The 14,578-nt window shown below is 38.8% G+C and overlaps 1 protein-coding gene across 2 annotated transcripts in view; it reads left to right on the top strand.

Annotated features, from left to right (window-relative positions):
• The window catches only part of MTPAP (mitochondrial poly(A) polymerase), a 28,696-nt gene that overhangs the window by 10,909 nt on the left and 3,209 nt on the right, over nt 1-14,578 (top strand). For both annotated transcript variants that reach the window (XM_067705528.1, XM_067705518.1), the window contains exons 5-6: nt 2,091-2,302; nt 5,521-5,747. In XM_067705528.1, coding sequence (XP_067561629.1) covers nt 2,091-2,302; nt 5,521-5,747 — 439 coding nt within the window. The remainder of the gene's footprint in view (nt 1-2,090; nt 2,303-5,520; nt 5,748-14,578) is intronic.

Genomic DNA, 14,578 nt, shown 5'->3' with positions numbered 1-14,578 from the left:
TTTCTGGACAACAAGAACATCTCTTTCTATGTTTCTTACTCATTTTTTTTTTTTTCTGTTAGTTTCTTATTCAAGTGTTTTTGTCCATTTTTAGAATTGGGTGGGCTTTCCTCCCTTCCATTTGTACAAACCCTTCATAAATTAGGAAAGTTAGCCCTTTATATGATATGTATTATTGTCTTCATTTGTCTTTTATCTAGTAATGAATATGTGCTTGGCCTGAAGATGGTTTTAATTTTTATTCATCCGTATTCTTTTGTGTGTTCTGGAATTTCATGTCATGCTTAGAGAATCCTTCACTCCAAGATTGTAGAAACTTTCACCCATTGTGTTCTGGTACTTTATTGATTAAAACCTTTTATGTTTAAGTCTTTGGTCTGTGTTGAATTTACTTTGGTTTTGGACTAGTCTAGTGTATTTTTTTAATGGCCACTTGGCTCATTGTTTCAATAGCAATTTTCCTGCAGTAATTCGCAGAGTTCATTTTATTAACTATTAAATTTCTGTAGTTAGGTCTGTTTGTACTGTTTTCTTCTATTGATCTACTGTCCTCGTGCATATATTTCCTGTTATAACTACTGTGGGTTTACAGATCTTATTAAAATGGAAAGGCTAACTTGGAAAGGGCACATGTATGTTCACAGAATTTATAGAATCTATGGTTCTACTATTGTATTACTTTATGATATATACTGTGGTATGTAAGTTAATTATAAAAAGCCAATGATTTTTCAGGTTAGTATTTTTACTCTAGAGAAACAAAAGAAAACTGAAGATATTTTGAAAGTATTTTTATTGAAGTATAGTTGGTTTACAATGTTGTGTTGATTTCTGGTGTCCAGCAAAGTGATTCAGTTATACATACATATATTCTTTTTCATATTCTTTTCCATTATGATTTATCACAGGATATTTAATATAGTTCCCTTGCTATACAGTAGGGCCTTGTTGTTTATTTTATGTATAGTATCAATAGTTTGTATCTGCTAATCCTAAACTCCTAATTTATCCCTCCCCCACCCCCTTGGGTAACCATAAGTTGGTCTTCTGTGTCTTCTGAGTCTGTTTCTGTTTTATAAATAAGTTCATTTGTATCATATGTTAGATTCCACACACAAGAGGTATCACATATTTGTCTTTCTCTTTCTGACTTCACTTAGTATGATAATCTCTGGGTCCATCCGTGTTGCTGCAGATAGCATTATTTTGTCCTTTTTAATGGCTGAGTGGTATTCCATTGTGTGTGGGTGTGTGTGTGTCACATTGTCTTTATCCATTCATCTGTCGATGGACACTTAGGTTGCTTTCATGTCCTGGCTATTGTAAATAGAGCTGCAATGAACATTGTGGTACATGACTCTTTGAATTATGGTTTTCTCAGGGTGTATGCCCAGTAGTGGGATTGCTGGGTTGTATAGTAGTTCTATTTTTAGTTTTTTAAGGAACCTCCATACTGTTCTCCATAGTGGCTGTATCAATTTCCATTCCCACCAACAGAGTAGGAAGGTTCCCTTTTCTACACACCCTCTCCAGCATTTATTATTTGTCGACTTTTTAATGATGGCCATTCTGATGGGTGTGAGGTGATACCTCACTGTAGTTTTGATTTGCATCTCTCTAATAATTAGTGATGTTGAGCATTCTTTCATGTGTTTGTTGGCCATCTGTATGTCTTCTTCGGAGAAATGTCTATTTAGGTCTTCTGCCCATTTTTTGATTGGGTTGTTTGCTTTTTTGTTATTGAGTTGTATGAACTGTTTGTATAGATTGGAAATTAAGCCCTTGTCGGTCCCATCGTTTGCAAATATTTTCTCCTAGTCTGTAGGTTGTCTATTTTGAGAGCTGAAGATTTTTGGTCTGCGTTTGGCTGTGATCGCATGAAGAATTTTTTGTGTATGTGTTTGTGTGGTTATTGATTTTCTTTGTTTGTTTTGGGTTTTGTTGGGGTGTGTGTGTGTGTGTGTGTGTGTGTGTGTGTGTGTGTGTGTGTGTTTTGGCCAGAAATGCCTTAGAGCATCCTTTTAGAAAAGTTTTTTTAAGAAATTCCTTTTTATGAAAAGCTCCTATTTACAAATGTTTTTATTATTCAGGCCTCAGGAAATTTTCTGATGGAATTTCAAGTGAAAAATGTTCCTTCGGAAAGAATTGCAACACAGAAGATCCTGTCTGTGGTAGCAGAATGCCTTGACCACTTCGGCCCGGGCTGTGTGGGGGTGCAGAAAATACTGAATGCTCGGTGCCCCCTTGTCCGGTTCTCACACCAGGCCTCTGGATTTCAGTGTGATTTGACTACTAACAATAGGTATGGTCTCTTATTTATTATCTTAAATGTGAATGTTATAAGGTATTAGGATAGTTTTTCTGGTACAGAAACAATGGCTTTCGACTCTTTGATATGCTTTAATAATAATTTTTTAAAAATTTGAACACTTGAATTGAAAAGTAGGGTTTTCAATTATTAAAATGTTAACATGCCTAACTAACATCCTCTGAGAAGACTTGTGTTTCATTGTTCTTACTTATGTAGCCTGATAACAACTAAGAAATTCCGAAGTATATAGCCTTCTAGCGCACTTGGAAAATAAAGCAGTACCTTGGGTTTGTGCTCTCAGCTGCTTCCAGATGCAGTCGACTGTGTGTCCAAACAAAGGTAGCATTTGCTTAAGTCAGACGGTGGTCTGAGCAGCCTAATGAGACTGCGTAGTTTTTCTTCAGCATGTTTTCATTTTATTTTCAACCTGTTTGCTTTAAAACACATAGGATGAGAATGACAAGTTCTTTTATACTCTGACGACTTTTCTTTGGTTCTCAGTAGGGAAGACTTCTCAGCTGAGGAGTTTGTTTCTTTATACTCTAGTATGCTCATTACGTGTGTTTGGTTTCACTGTACTCTCTGCTAGATACATAATCAGAAGTACAAATAGATTCAGAAAATCCAATCTAGAGCAGTTTTGATTAAACTCAAGTATTCACTAACAAGTCAGTGCTAAGTACTTTTGAATAATAAAAATATATACTGTATTTCTATCATTACTATATTTTCTTTATAGTATATAAATAGAATAAAATGACTTTTTTTTTTAGAGGTGAAAGATTACATCATTAATTTTTTTTTTAGCAAGAAACACCTTTATATAAATCCATACAATCAGAATAGTTTTTAAACTACTGAAATTTTTTTTTCACACATACACGCTGTATTTTATTTTTACAAGAGATAGACTGACACCAAGCATTGTAAATGGATGACCACAACGAAAGCAACAATGACTGCAATTACCAAACATGAAACCCACTCACACTATGTCATAATAGTGACATTCAGTCCAGGAATCGTCCACTGTAACAGCTCCTTTACTTTGCAGTGAAAATTGATTTGTATATATTTTGCTTCTGAGTCCTTGTGGGATTTTTTTTTATTCAAATAGAAAGTCACAAAAATTATAATCATCCTCATCAGTTCACTCAGTCCCATGTAATTAATTTTTTTTTCATCTTGATCTTTTGTTAGCACTTTTATGAATTCATCAGTTTTCCATAAGAGTTCTGAAAATGCTTATTCATTCAGTTCAGCAGTATAGTCAGTTACCAGAAACCTGTACTTGTCAGAGTCTTTTCCATGAATTCCTTGAAGAGGAAACCCTTTTATAGGAACATTTTTGCAAGAGCATCAGAGTACACCCAGAACTGTCTGTAAATGACAAAAGACTTAAAAATGACCACAGTTAAAGATTTGATAAAAGTTTATAATAATGCAGTTGACAAGGAAATTTAGTTATTTCTGAGATATACATTTTAAAGTAATAACTAGAATTATGACTTATAACATTATACCAGGACATATAAGATTTTTAGAAATTTCATGTAACGTCTGAAACATTTATATTAACGTATTTCCATACAAATAACCCAAAGAAAGTTTAGTATTAGTTGTTTTTCTGTTTGTTTGTTTTTTTATACAGCAGGTTCTTATTAGTCATCAGTTTTATACACATCAATGTATACATGTCAATCCCAATCGCACAATTCATCCCCCCGCCCCCACGGTTTTCCCCCCTTGGTGTCCATATGTTTGTTCTCTACATCTGTGTCTCTAAAAGGACATTTATCTTTGTAATAGTGTTATTTTCGTGGTCTTGTTGGTATAGTTTTAAAAATTTTGTTTTAATATGCTTCAGGTTTTTATACTCTCATTGTTTTTTTATATCAGATACCTTGCACTATTTGATATTTATTTTTCAGCTTAATTTACCTTCATTTACATGGATAAAACATTTAATCACCATGAATTTCTAATTTGACATTTCTGCTCTTTTCCTTAAACTCAGGAGGTAAATGCCATCCATGGTGGTACTTAGTAGACAGTTTGGAGCTGATACTGTGAAATGATGCTGTGCCCTCTCTCAGCTCTTTGAGTAATTAAAAAACATGTCTTGATCAGTAGGAGGTTAATTTTAAAATAATTCTTATAATTCTTTGCACTGTAACATTATGACTAGAAAACTTATTGAAAACAGGCTCTGAAGATTGATTTCTTAATAGACATTTTATCTTCATGGATTGTGGTTTTTATAAATATTAAACTTAAGTAATTTGGGCTGAATTTTAAGACATTTATACTTTCTTGATAAAATAAGTAGAATGTTTTCCTTGTCTGTCAAAGGACTAGATAACCCCCCTTTCCCATTCTAAAGTGTCCTGATTTAGATGATAAAGTATAAGGTTATTTCACCTATAATCTACAATGAGATCAAATTGTTTTTGAAATTCAGTTATCAGGAAATCTTTACCCTGGAAGAATTATCATGTTTCTCTTTGTGGCCAGTGTAAATCCTACAAATGACCGCATTTCATTTCTAGCTACTTCTGGTAGGAAGATCAGAAATAAACTTGCAGCTCAAATTTTAATTAATCTGCAGAACCATCGGGCTGGAATGCCTACAGCCCGAATGCATTCTGGTGCTGACTTTGTTCGTTCTGTCTGTATCTTCTCTGATCTAAATTTCTAGACTCATACCTGGACAACTTACTATAGGGGTTCTTAAATGCTCCCTAAAAACACTGGAAAAGCAATGGGTGCAACAAATAAACACATGAACTGATAGCTCAAAAAAAAAAAAAAAAAGAAAAAAGGACTAGATAATCCAGGTGTGCAACTGAAGTGTGAAGCGTCTTATTTACAGATGTGCTGGTGTCTTTACTGCTAGTTAATAAAGAGTGCTTAGGTAGTATTTCACTTATTAGGTCATGTTTAGGAACTTTGATTTTAAAATTTTAAGCTTTAGAACTGCATCATGGTTGTCAGCAGTTAGAAGAATGTTCTAAGGGTGATGAAAGTATAACCATCCACGTTAAATTTCATATTGCGAATACATAATGCTTTTGATGATCCGCTCTTGTTATTCTGAATATGTTCAGGTAGAGTAAGATGTTTAGATGCGTCCCCAGGTATGTGTTTTAGTCTACTCTGGGATCATAATTTGGGGGTTTGACAATTCCTGTTATTTTTCTCTTTTGAAGGATTGCCTTGAAGAGTTCTGAACTCCTTTATATGTATGGTGCCCTGGACTCCCGAGTGAGAGCCTTGGTGTTCAGTATCCGATGCTGGGCTCGAGCACATTCATTAACGAGTAGTATTCCTGGTGCTTGGATTACAAATTTCTCCCTTACCGTGATGGTCATCTTTTTTCTCCAGAGGAGATCACCCCCTATTCTTCCAACACTAGACTACCTAAAAACCCTTGCAGGTGAGACTGGAAGCATCTATTTTCTCTCTGACATTTGAATGGATAGAATTACCATGTGTTTTCAGAAGCATGTGTGTGTGTTTGGTGGTCATGTATTTTCAAAGCCTTATGAATCTAAAATTTAAGAGCTTTTAATTTTCTTAATGTCCAGCAGAGGTCATGAGAGCAGATGATTTGTGAAGCTGAGGCCTTTAGAATTTTTTGAGAGTTCTGTCTTGTGTCAGTTGGCAATGTTGTTTACAATCTCCTGAGCCAGTTGGAACCTCTCCCTTGGTTTACCAATCTTGGAATGACCTTGGAAAAAAATATATCCCAGATGCAGCTTCTGATAGGATCCCAGCTTCAGAGATGGCTTTCCAAGTCTGAAGCTATTTCCAGATTTCTCTTAGAGATGCTAAAAACTGTTTCATGTTTTTTTTGTTGTTTTCGCATCTTTATTGGATCATAATTGCTTTACAGAGATCCTAAATTTTTTTTTTGTTAAAGCTTATAAGGAATCATAGGTAAATGGTTTTAAAATTAGTATACTATTTAATTTATATCTTAAATAAATTGAAATTTTGCTAGACTGCTGGATGAGATACTAAAGTATTACAGTCCTAAATTCTAAAAGGAAGATGATTCAGGGATGTGCTCAAAGTGTATGCGCACTCCATCTTCTGCCCCTCCTGTATATTGCTGCCGAATGGTTCTCTTAAAGTACATCCCTGAATCGCCCCTGTTTAAAATCACCTTAAAGGAATTCTATTCCCTGTAGAATAAACCTCAAGCAGTTGACTTAGCTTGGTGTTTAAGATTTTCACCTGTAGCCACATCCAATTTTTCCAACCTCTTCTCCCACCATTTTTCTTCATGTGTTCCCACGTTTCAGCCAATATCACGTTCATAACATTTCCTCTTAGCTCTTTCATTTATGCTGTGTGTTTTTCTTCCTAGAATGTGCCTTTTCTTCTCTAAGTTCTTTTAAGTTCCCTTCCATGCCACTTTTCCTTACTATTCAAATTAGAAGTAATTTCTTCTTTCCTGTGAACACTGTAAGTGGTGGTACAGCTTGAAAGTAAGCTTTAAAAAAAGCTCCATGTGGCAGGTTAATGGAAAGTAGCAAGTTTTCAGGGAGGTGGAGTGGTGAGCCTATGTCTCATCTTTGAGGTTGGGTTAAAGGGCATCGTCCGCGCCGGTGCTCATCTCATCGTTTGGTGTCATTCATTCACTAAAGATCTGTTGGTGACTTACTATGTGTCAGGTGTGATTTTTGGCACAGACGATGTTCTCAGGTAACTCAGTCTAGTAAAGAGATAAGAAACAAACAGAAAACATGGGTAGATCTCACCAGTAAGCAGCCTGGAAATAGCACTTCCTGCTCAGTCCCTGCTGTGTGCCCTGACGCTTCTGACTGCTCTCCTAGAAACCACTTTGGGGAAATATCATGGAATCTTGGAGTTCAGAAGCTAAGAAAGAGTAGAAACTGAAAAAGAGGAGGAATTGAGGCAGGTTTATGTTGGGGGCTGACTGCTGCTAACATCGTGATTGTTCTCTTCCAGTCTGGCAAGCGCTGCCACCCTGCCACGCTCAGGCCCCTCGCATCCCTGCCCGGGGAGGTTTATACTGCTTCTCTCCTTCCCATTGCTCCATTCTTAACAGAGTGATTTTCAGAAATTCATGTCTAATTGTAGTATTCTCTCTCTTGAAATCCTTCGTAATTTCCTAGTATCTTTTTTTTTTAAATTTTCACTAATTGTTTCAGAAAAAATATGATTTGTGAACTAATTAAAAATGACATGTTGGGCTTCCCTGGTGGCATAGTGGTTGCGAGTCCGCCTGCCGATGCAGGGGACACGGGTTCGTGCCCCGGCCCGGGAAGATCCCACGTGACGCGGAGCGGCTGGGCCTGTGAGCCATGGCCGCTGAGCCTACACGTCCGGAGCCTGTGCTCTGCAATGGGAGAGGCCACAGCAGTGAGATGCCCGCGTACCGGAAAAAAAAAAAAAAAAAAAAGACATGTTGAGTTTTTATTCCAAATCTGTTTTAAACCCAATTTAAATTTATTCACATCTTATGGCATCAAAACTGACAAAATTAGTTTGTGAATTCCTTCATTTTCTACTTAAAAACACCAAATTAGTTGTTAAAAATTCTTCATGTTTTTAAACGTGGTCAGAGAAACTTTGGGACCACTTCAGTTGCTTCTTTCCACACAGCACATTATAGGTGTGAATTGCCAACAATGTAAAGCGAATTTGATGTTGCTACTTTTTTATCTTTGGTTTTTGAAGTTCTAGTGGAATCTTGAACTTGTAAAATAATTTTCTGTGGATGAATGTATATGAAGGATGTGGTGAAGATGATTTTGAGGAGAATTTGTCAAAATATTTTTTTCCTACTCATTTAAGTATTTTTCAGAATCCATGTTTTTTATACTTTCTGATTTTAACCAATGGTCCCATACTGATGTACATTCAATAGTATATGGCTAAGAATAAAAACAGTGTTAAATCGTGAAATAATCAAAGCCATCTTGGGCACTGCATAACTAAGCAGCTGAGGGACTTGTGTCCTGTTACAGTCCTTGTCTTCTAAACTGCGCCTCTCATTGGATATTCAAGTAGAGGCTGTTGTTTGTGTTGTTTCACAAAGAAGACAGTGAGACCCTGTCAACACGAGTGCCTACCTGCATGCCTGCCTGCTGGCTTGTTTGTTAGTAGACGGCAGCGTCAATTTCTGGGGCGCCTGTTAGCACTTCTAGGACTTTGTCAACCGCTGTTTGAAATCCAGAAGTGGAAGTCCAAACTTCTTATCCTTGTGTTTCGGGTCCTTCGTGGTCTTCGTTTTCCTCCTCCTCTTGTACCTTCCCTCTTGTGTGTCGATCGGGAGCTGCAGCCCTTCTGCACATCTCTGTGCCTTCGCCTGAGGTGGCCTTTTCCTCCTGCCTCCTCTTCTTGCCTGGAGGACCCCCTCATCGTCAAGGCAGAGAGGACATGCCCAGTCCACAGACTTGCTTGTTAGCTCTTTCCTGGCTTCTCTCTCCCCGCTGCCTCCCAGGAGGCAGTGCCTTGTCGGCTCCCAAGTACCTGGAGCGCACCTGGCTGGTAACAGCGGGTAGACTGCTGTCGTTCTTTTACCTGCCTGCCTTGGCCAGGCTTTTCTAGGGCAGGCTGTCTGATTCGTCTCTGCATTTTCTGCTCCTGGCTTAGAGAAGTTCGGTAAATAGATTGAAATGATTGGATGAACATTTTAAAGTTGAAGGTGGTTTTGTACTGAGCATGATGGCAAGTTTCGTATTTTGGTTATTCTTGAATTTTTGTTTCTTTATCTTTTCTTAGTCGCTACTACTTTCCCCCATGTGTCTTATTTTCGTGGGTCTTCTGCCCTTTTTGTGGCTTTGCTACCTTTGTTATATTTACTTCTGTGTTTAATGCTTTTAATATAGCATCTTCCTCTTACACTCAGTTGTTTGATTAGAGTTCTTTTGTTTAGGATTCCTGCTTTTCTTTCCTATGACAAATTGAAGGTTTGAGGAAGAAACGACTGGGTAGTGTTTTCAGCAAATTTGATGCGGAGACCCCAGCACAGAAGAGAGCTTTATTTGCCAGCTTTCTGTGACCCAGTAACAGTGTATTGAGTACCAGGCACTTGGCTAAAAAATTTTATGCATCGTCTCAATTTCCTAAGTTCACATAGTTAGAACATGCTAGAGTCAGAATTCAAATGCAAGCACTTTTCAGAGCTTATACTTTTTTTCCAACTGAAATATAATACACATCAAAGTGCATATGTGTGTGTGTGTTTGTGTGTGTGTGTGTGTGTGTATAGATTTTCGCAAACTGAACACACCTCTGTAACCGCCACCCAGATTGGATAAAGCACCTAGAAGTACCAGCTGTGCTCCTTTCTGGTCACTGTACACCTTCCCGCAGCCCAGTCTCTTCTGACAGCGTAGATGAATCTTACCTGTTCGTGTCTCTTATGTCAAAGGTATCACAGAGTACATATTCTTCTGTGTCTGGCTTTTCCCTCTCAACATTGTGTTTAGGAGATTCACTCATCTTAGTGCATTTGTGGACCATTCATTTCCATTGCTATGTAGTATTCTGTTACATGAATATTCCAGAAGTTTTTTCAAGTTCTATTTTGGTGGACACTTGGGTGATTTGTAGTCTGGAACTGTGACAGGTAGTGCTGGTGTGCCTGTTCTGGCGCATTTCTTTTGGTGAGAACTGAACACAGGTACTCATTTCTGTCCAGTGTATCTGAGGAGTAGAGTTTCTGAGTCTCAGGCTTCGGGTATATTGAGCTTTGGTAGAGACACTGGCAAACAGTTTTCCACAGTGTGAACTCCCGCAGGCCCAGCATACAAGTTGTAAATGCTGTTGGTCTTTGCCAACACCTGGGATTATCTTTTTTTATGTAGTTCTTCTAATTGCATGTGTCGTGGCATCGCGGTTTGTTTTGATTTTCTTTTCCCCGGTGACTAATAACATTGAGCACCTTTTCATATATGTATTAGCCATTTGGGTATCTCTTGTGAAGTTTCTGTAAGTCTTTCGCTTATTTTTCTGTTGGATTATCTGTCATTTTCTAATTCATTCGTTGGAATTCTTTACATATTCTGCATGTGAGTCCTTGGTCACGTGTTCTGTATGTATATGCGTATCTGTGTATCTCAACTATGTGCACACTGGTTCCCTTCACGCCCTTGATAGTGTCTGATGAAAAGGACTGTGGCTTTTAAAGTTCTATCAGTTACAGATGCGCATGGTTATTGCGGACTTTGTGACTGTAACTCGCGCTCTGGGCCCGTGCCTTCTACTCCTTTAGTCTCTCACTGTAGGCACCGCTTTTAACTCTTCTACCTGATCTGTTTCATATTTTAAACCATATTTCCAAAATAAAATCCTGAATTGCTATTTCTTGATTTTCCTTTTTCTTTAGCATTCGGCACTGTCTGTGACTTCCCTTTATGGAAGAGGAGGAATAACTCTTGCTCCTGTAGGGCCCTCACACATACACACGTATTTTCCACCCCTCGTATTGTGACTAGAGCTACGGCATGATCTTGCTTGCACTCTTGACACTGTTGTGACTATGGAAGCACTATTCATATCTGATCCATGCAGTAAACTAAAATTAATTTCCTTTCCTGCCCAACTTCTTATATTTTTTGGAGTTAATAGTTTTTAATATTCCTTATTTATTTTGTTTGCTTAGTTTTTCATGTACTTAACATTAATTGAATCTCAAACTTGCCATGAGTTATCTCAATAAATCTTTTCTCAAAATAGAAGCGTCAAATACTCTGTTAATTAATTCTTCTTCACCTAACCTCTGTTTTTAAAAATAGTTCTTCATTTTATTTTGTTTAGTCTCATGTTAGAGGCCTTCCTCAGGTGTCTGGTAATCTTTGAATTTCTGCTCATGTTTGAGTTAGAAACTAAAAGCTCATCTGAGTCTCTGAGCCCGGGGGAAGCTTGCTGGCTGTGACACACGATACAGGGCCCGGCCGGGCTGTTCTCTGGGGCTTTGGGTCCCCATATCCAGGTCGTTCCTCTGGGGCTGCAGGCTCCCCAGAAAGGACTCTTTCGATCTTTTTCTCTGGCAGAAAAGGCCTGGCTACTGGCATGCTGAAACTGTGGCATTTATTGTGCCATTTCTTGCATTTAGAACAGTTTTCCCACCGTCAGCTGTGTCTTGCATCTCCCAGTCTAGAGGTTCTTTCTTCTGTCTCCAGGGTAAACGCGACATTTTCCGTCAGGAAGAGACCTGGGGTCGGGGGAGGGTCTCAGTGCTTCTGTCGCCGTCAGGCGTCCAGGCTGGGCCTGGCGCTTCAGCCCCTGAGCCATTGGGAGCTCTGCCTGGACACCTGGCTTCCTCTCGGCTTTCTTACTGCTGGTTTAGGACCCGGTGTTTGCACATTGCCTGAGTCATTGCTGCTTGTGCATCTGTTCTTCATCTTAAAAATGTTGGTTGCTCTTGGCTCTTCTTTTCTCCACCTTTAAGATTGTATGTCATCTTACTGTCATTTCAGTGGTGCTCTGGGAGGGGGTAAAGGTGGATGCCCGAGTTTATTTTGCCATCTTTACCCCAGAGGGGCTGAGTGTCACTGGAGCACGAGGCCTGATGGGGGAGGGGTGCGTAGAAGGACCTGGCCTCGTCTGTAGATTAGCACAGGTGATTAGCAGTAAGTAGTCTGTGTTACAGATGCACACGTGTGAGGAACAGCATCTAAGTGTGAATTATTCTGGAGTCGCGTGAGCTACGAGGTGTTAGAGCTGCTTTCAAGGGGGGATATACCCATGCCACTCAGAGTCTTCACAGAGTTAGATCCAGGTACTTGAGAGGCGATCCCTTGGATGTGCATTTTCAAAAATCACTGGCTGGTGGACTAGAAGGAAGCAAAACGGCAACTGCCCGGGTGTGTTACCCCCGCCCACCCCAGATATTAAAGAGTTAGCCTCACAGGTGAGTGGCGCGGAGTCCCCTGCCACCTGCTGGCGTCTCTCAGTTACTACTGACCCATGGCATGCCGGAAGGCTTGGCGCTGTTGATAGTTACAGTAGAAGCGGAATGTAGTTAGTTATATAATTGTAGCTATTCAAGTTTAATTCCAGTAAACGCTTCTTATAAGAGTAGGACATGATAAAGGATTTGTTACCAAAGAAAAATTAATCAGCTTTCATATAAACTTGATGCCTGTTGTTACGTCCCTTATTTAGATGCCTGTCCACTTCAGGTTGTTTGTTAGAAATGCATGTGGCTGGTGCAGTGTTGATTTTGGCTCTTTCGAACAGAAAGATGAACCTAAATAATTATATAACCCCATAGATACGATTATCTCTACCGCAGCCCCTAGTAATCCAATATATACCAACTCTTGCCAGTTGTGATCTCTCTGGCAGACTGTGAGTTATGGTAGTTCAATATGAGTTCCCTGACAAATGTGGGTACGTTTATCAGTCTGGATATGTCTGTGAGAATGTTACTCAGTGAATTTCATTTGTCATGTGTATCATGTTGAAAAACAGTAATTGCTGTACCAGTCATTGAAAATCTAAAGATTTCCAAAGGAAGCAAGAAAATCAGATTTAGTAAATACATAATCCTCATTGTTTTCGTGTAGTTTTGAAGCTCACTTAAGGGGAAGGACTCTATTCTGAGTTAATTAAGGAGCTTACACGGCTGTTTTGTCCACAGCTGAGAAAGTTCGTATTAAGAATTTTTGCCAGTGTTTCATACAGTACATTTAAGAAGAAAGTCATTGCCGCGGGAATTAACGCAGAGTAATAGGGTATCTTACGTCTGAGTAGGTTGAGCATCATTTCTCTGTGGCAGTGCTGTCCAGTAGAACTTTCTGTGGTCATGTTGTACATTAGGGCAGCCACCTGTTATCTGTGGCTATCAGGCACTTGAAATATGGTTAGTGTGACTGAGGAACTGAATTTTTAATTTTAATGGCCGCATGTGTCTAGTGGCTGTTATATTGGGCTGTGTAGCTGTTGTTTGGGTGATAGTTTAATAGCAGAAAAACGAGGGAGAGAAAAAAGGGGAAGACTTCAACAGCTGAGTTGTTTCTTAGGTTTGAATGCCTTGGGGATTTTGAAAAAACAAAAATGGCCCTATCTTAAATCAGAGGATACTTTTTGTCCTTTAAGTTTTACTACTTTGTTAAAAACTCTTTTAGTGAAGACCAGCAGTCATAGACACAGTCTGTTTTTCATCAGTGTACATTCCTAGAAATACTTTAATGTAGAAATACTTTAATGTGGATCTCATTTTTCTATTAGAATTACATTTCTGGGGGAAAAAAAGGACATAGCAGCTAAAAGAGCATCAATATATGTGACTGGCCTGTGTCACAAAAAATATAAACTGTTGATAATTTGAAATAATAAAACATATGCCCAGGTCCCATAAAAAGTAGATCTAAGTGGAACTGTATATAAGTTCTTCAGTTGTATAGTAGAGTACATAAAATTTGCTACTAAAATTAATAGCAATTAATTTTAGAATCTAGAATTAATGGTAGAATCTGGAATGCTTTTTGACAACTTAAGTCAGTAACTCAGGTCTTAACCAAAAAATAACCAAAATCATAAAAAAGGGGAGACAGAAGTTGGAAGGAATCTTGTTCATCTCTTTCTAAATTTCTTTCTGGCTGTTCTAGATAAGCACTCAGAGTCAAATATCAGCGATCATTCAGATTCTTGGTTGTGTGCCCGCTGTACGCTGGACTCTGTTCTTACGGGCTGGATGGGAGCGGGGAGGGAAGGTCATCACTGCCTTGATTGGACAGTGGCCTCTGTAGCCCCAGACTACAGAGGGTAAGGGAGCAGACAGCATGCACGCAGTCATAGCGCAGTCGGGCAAGTGCCGATGGAGCACAGAACAGAAAGGCTGGAGCGCCAGCTTGGAGTTAGGGAAGGCGAAAGCCGTTTTTAGGTGGCCACTCATTAGACTTTCCAGAATGGGAGTTTGCCTGCATGTTGTACAGTGGAAGGTAGGTTAAAATGGTTGCAGGATTTCATGGTAGCTGTATATTTATTGATAACTAGGGAAATGATTACCTCTGAAGATGTATATACTGTTAGGAAGGGTGAATGTTTAAGTCCACTGTGCTGTTAAGTGTGTGGTGCTGAGTCCCAGTCGCTCTAGAGGCCTGCGTCTTAGAAATTACTGGAAGCTTTTCAGAATTCTTAGGACATTCAATTCGTATGTATCGTGGATGAATTGTTGAAAGTAAACGCACAAAAGGGTGATAGGAATGAAAATGGAAATTAAATATTATTGATCAAAGATAGTGCCAGGATTTAAGTTGGTGAAAGATGGGAACTGTCTAC

The sequence above is a fragment of the Pseudorca crassidens genome, chromosome 1 (genome assembly GCF_039906515.1).
Source record: "Pseudorca crassidens isolate mPseCra1 chromosome 1, mPseCra1.hap1, whole genome shotgun sequence".
NCBI lineage: Eukaryota > Metazoa > Chordata > Mammalia > Artiodactyla > Delphinidae > Pseudorca > Pseudorca crassidens.
The sequence above is the reverse complement of the archived record's forward strand: the minus strand, read 5'-3'. Positions and strand labels throughout refer to the sequence as shown.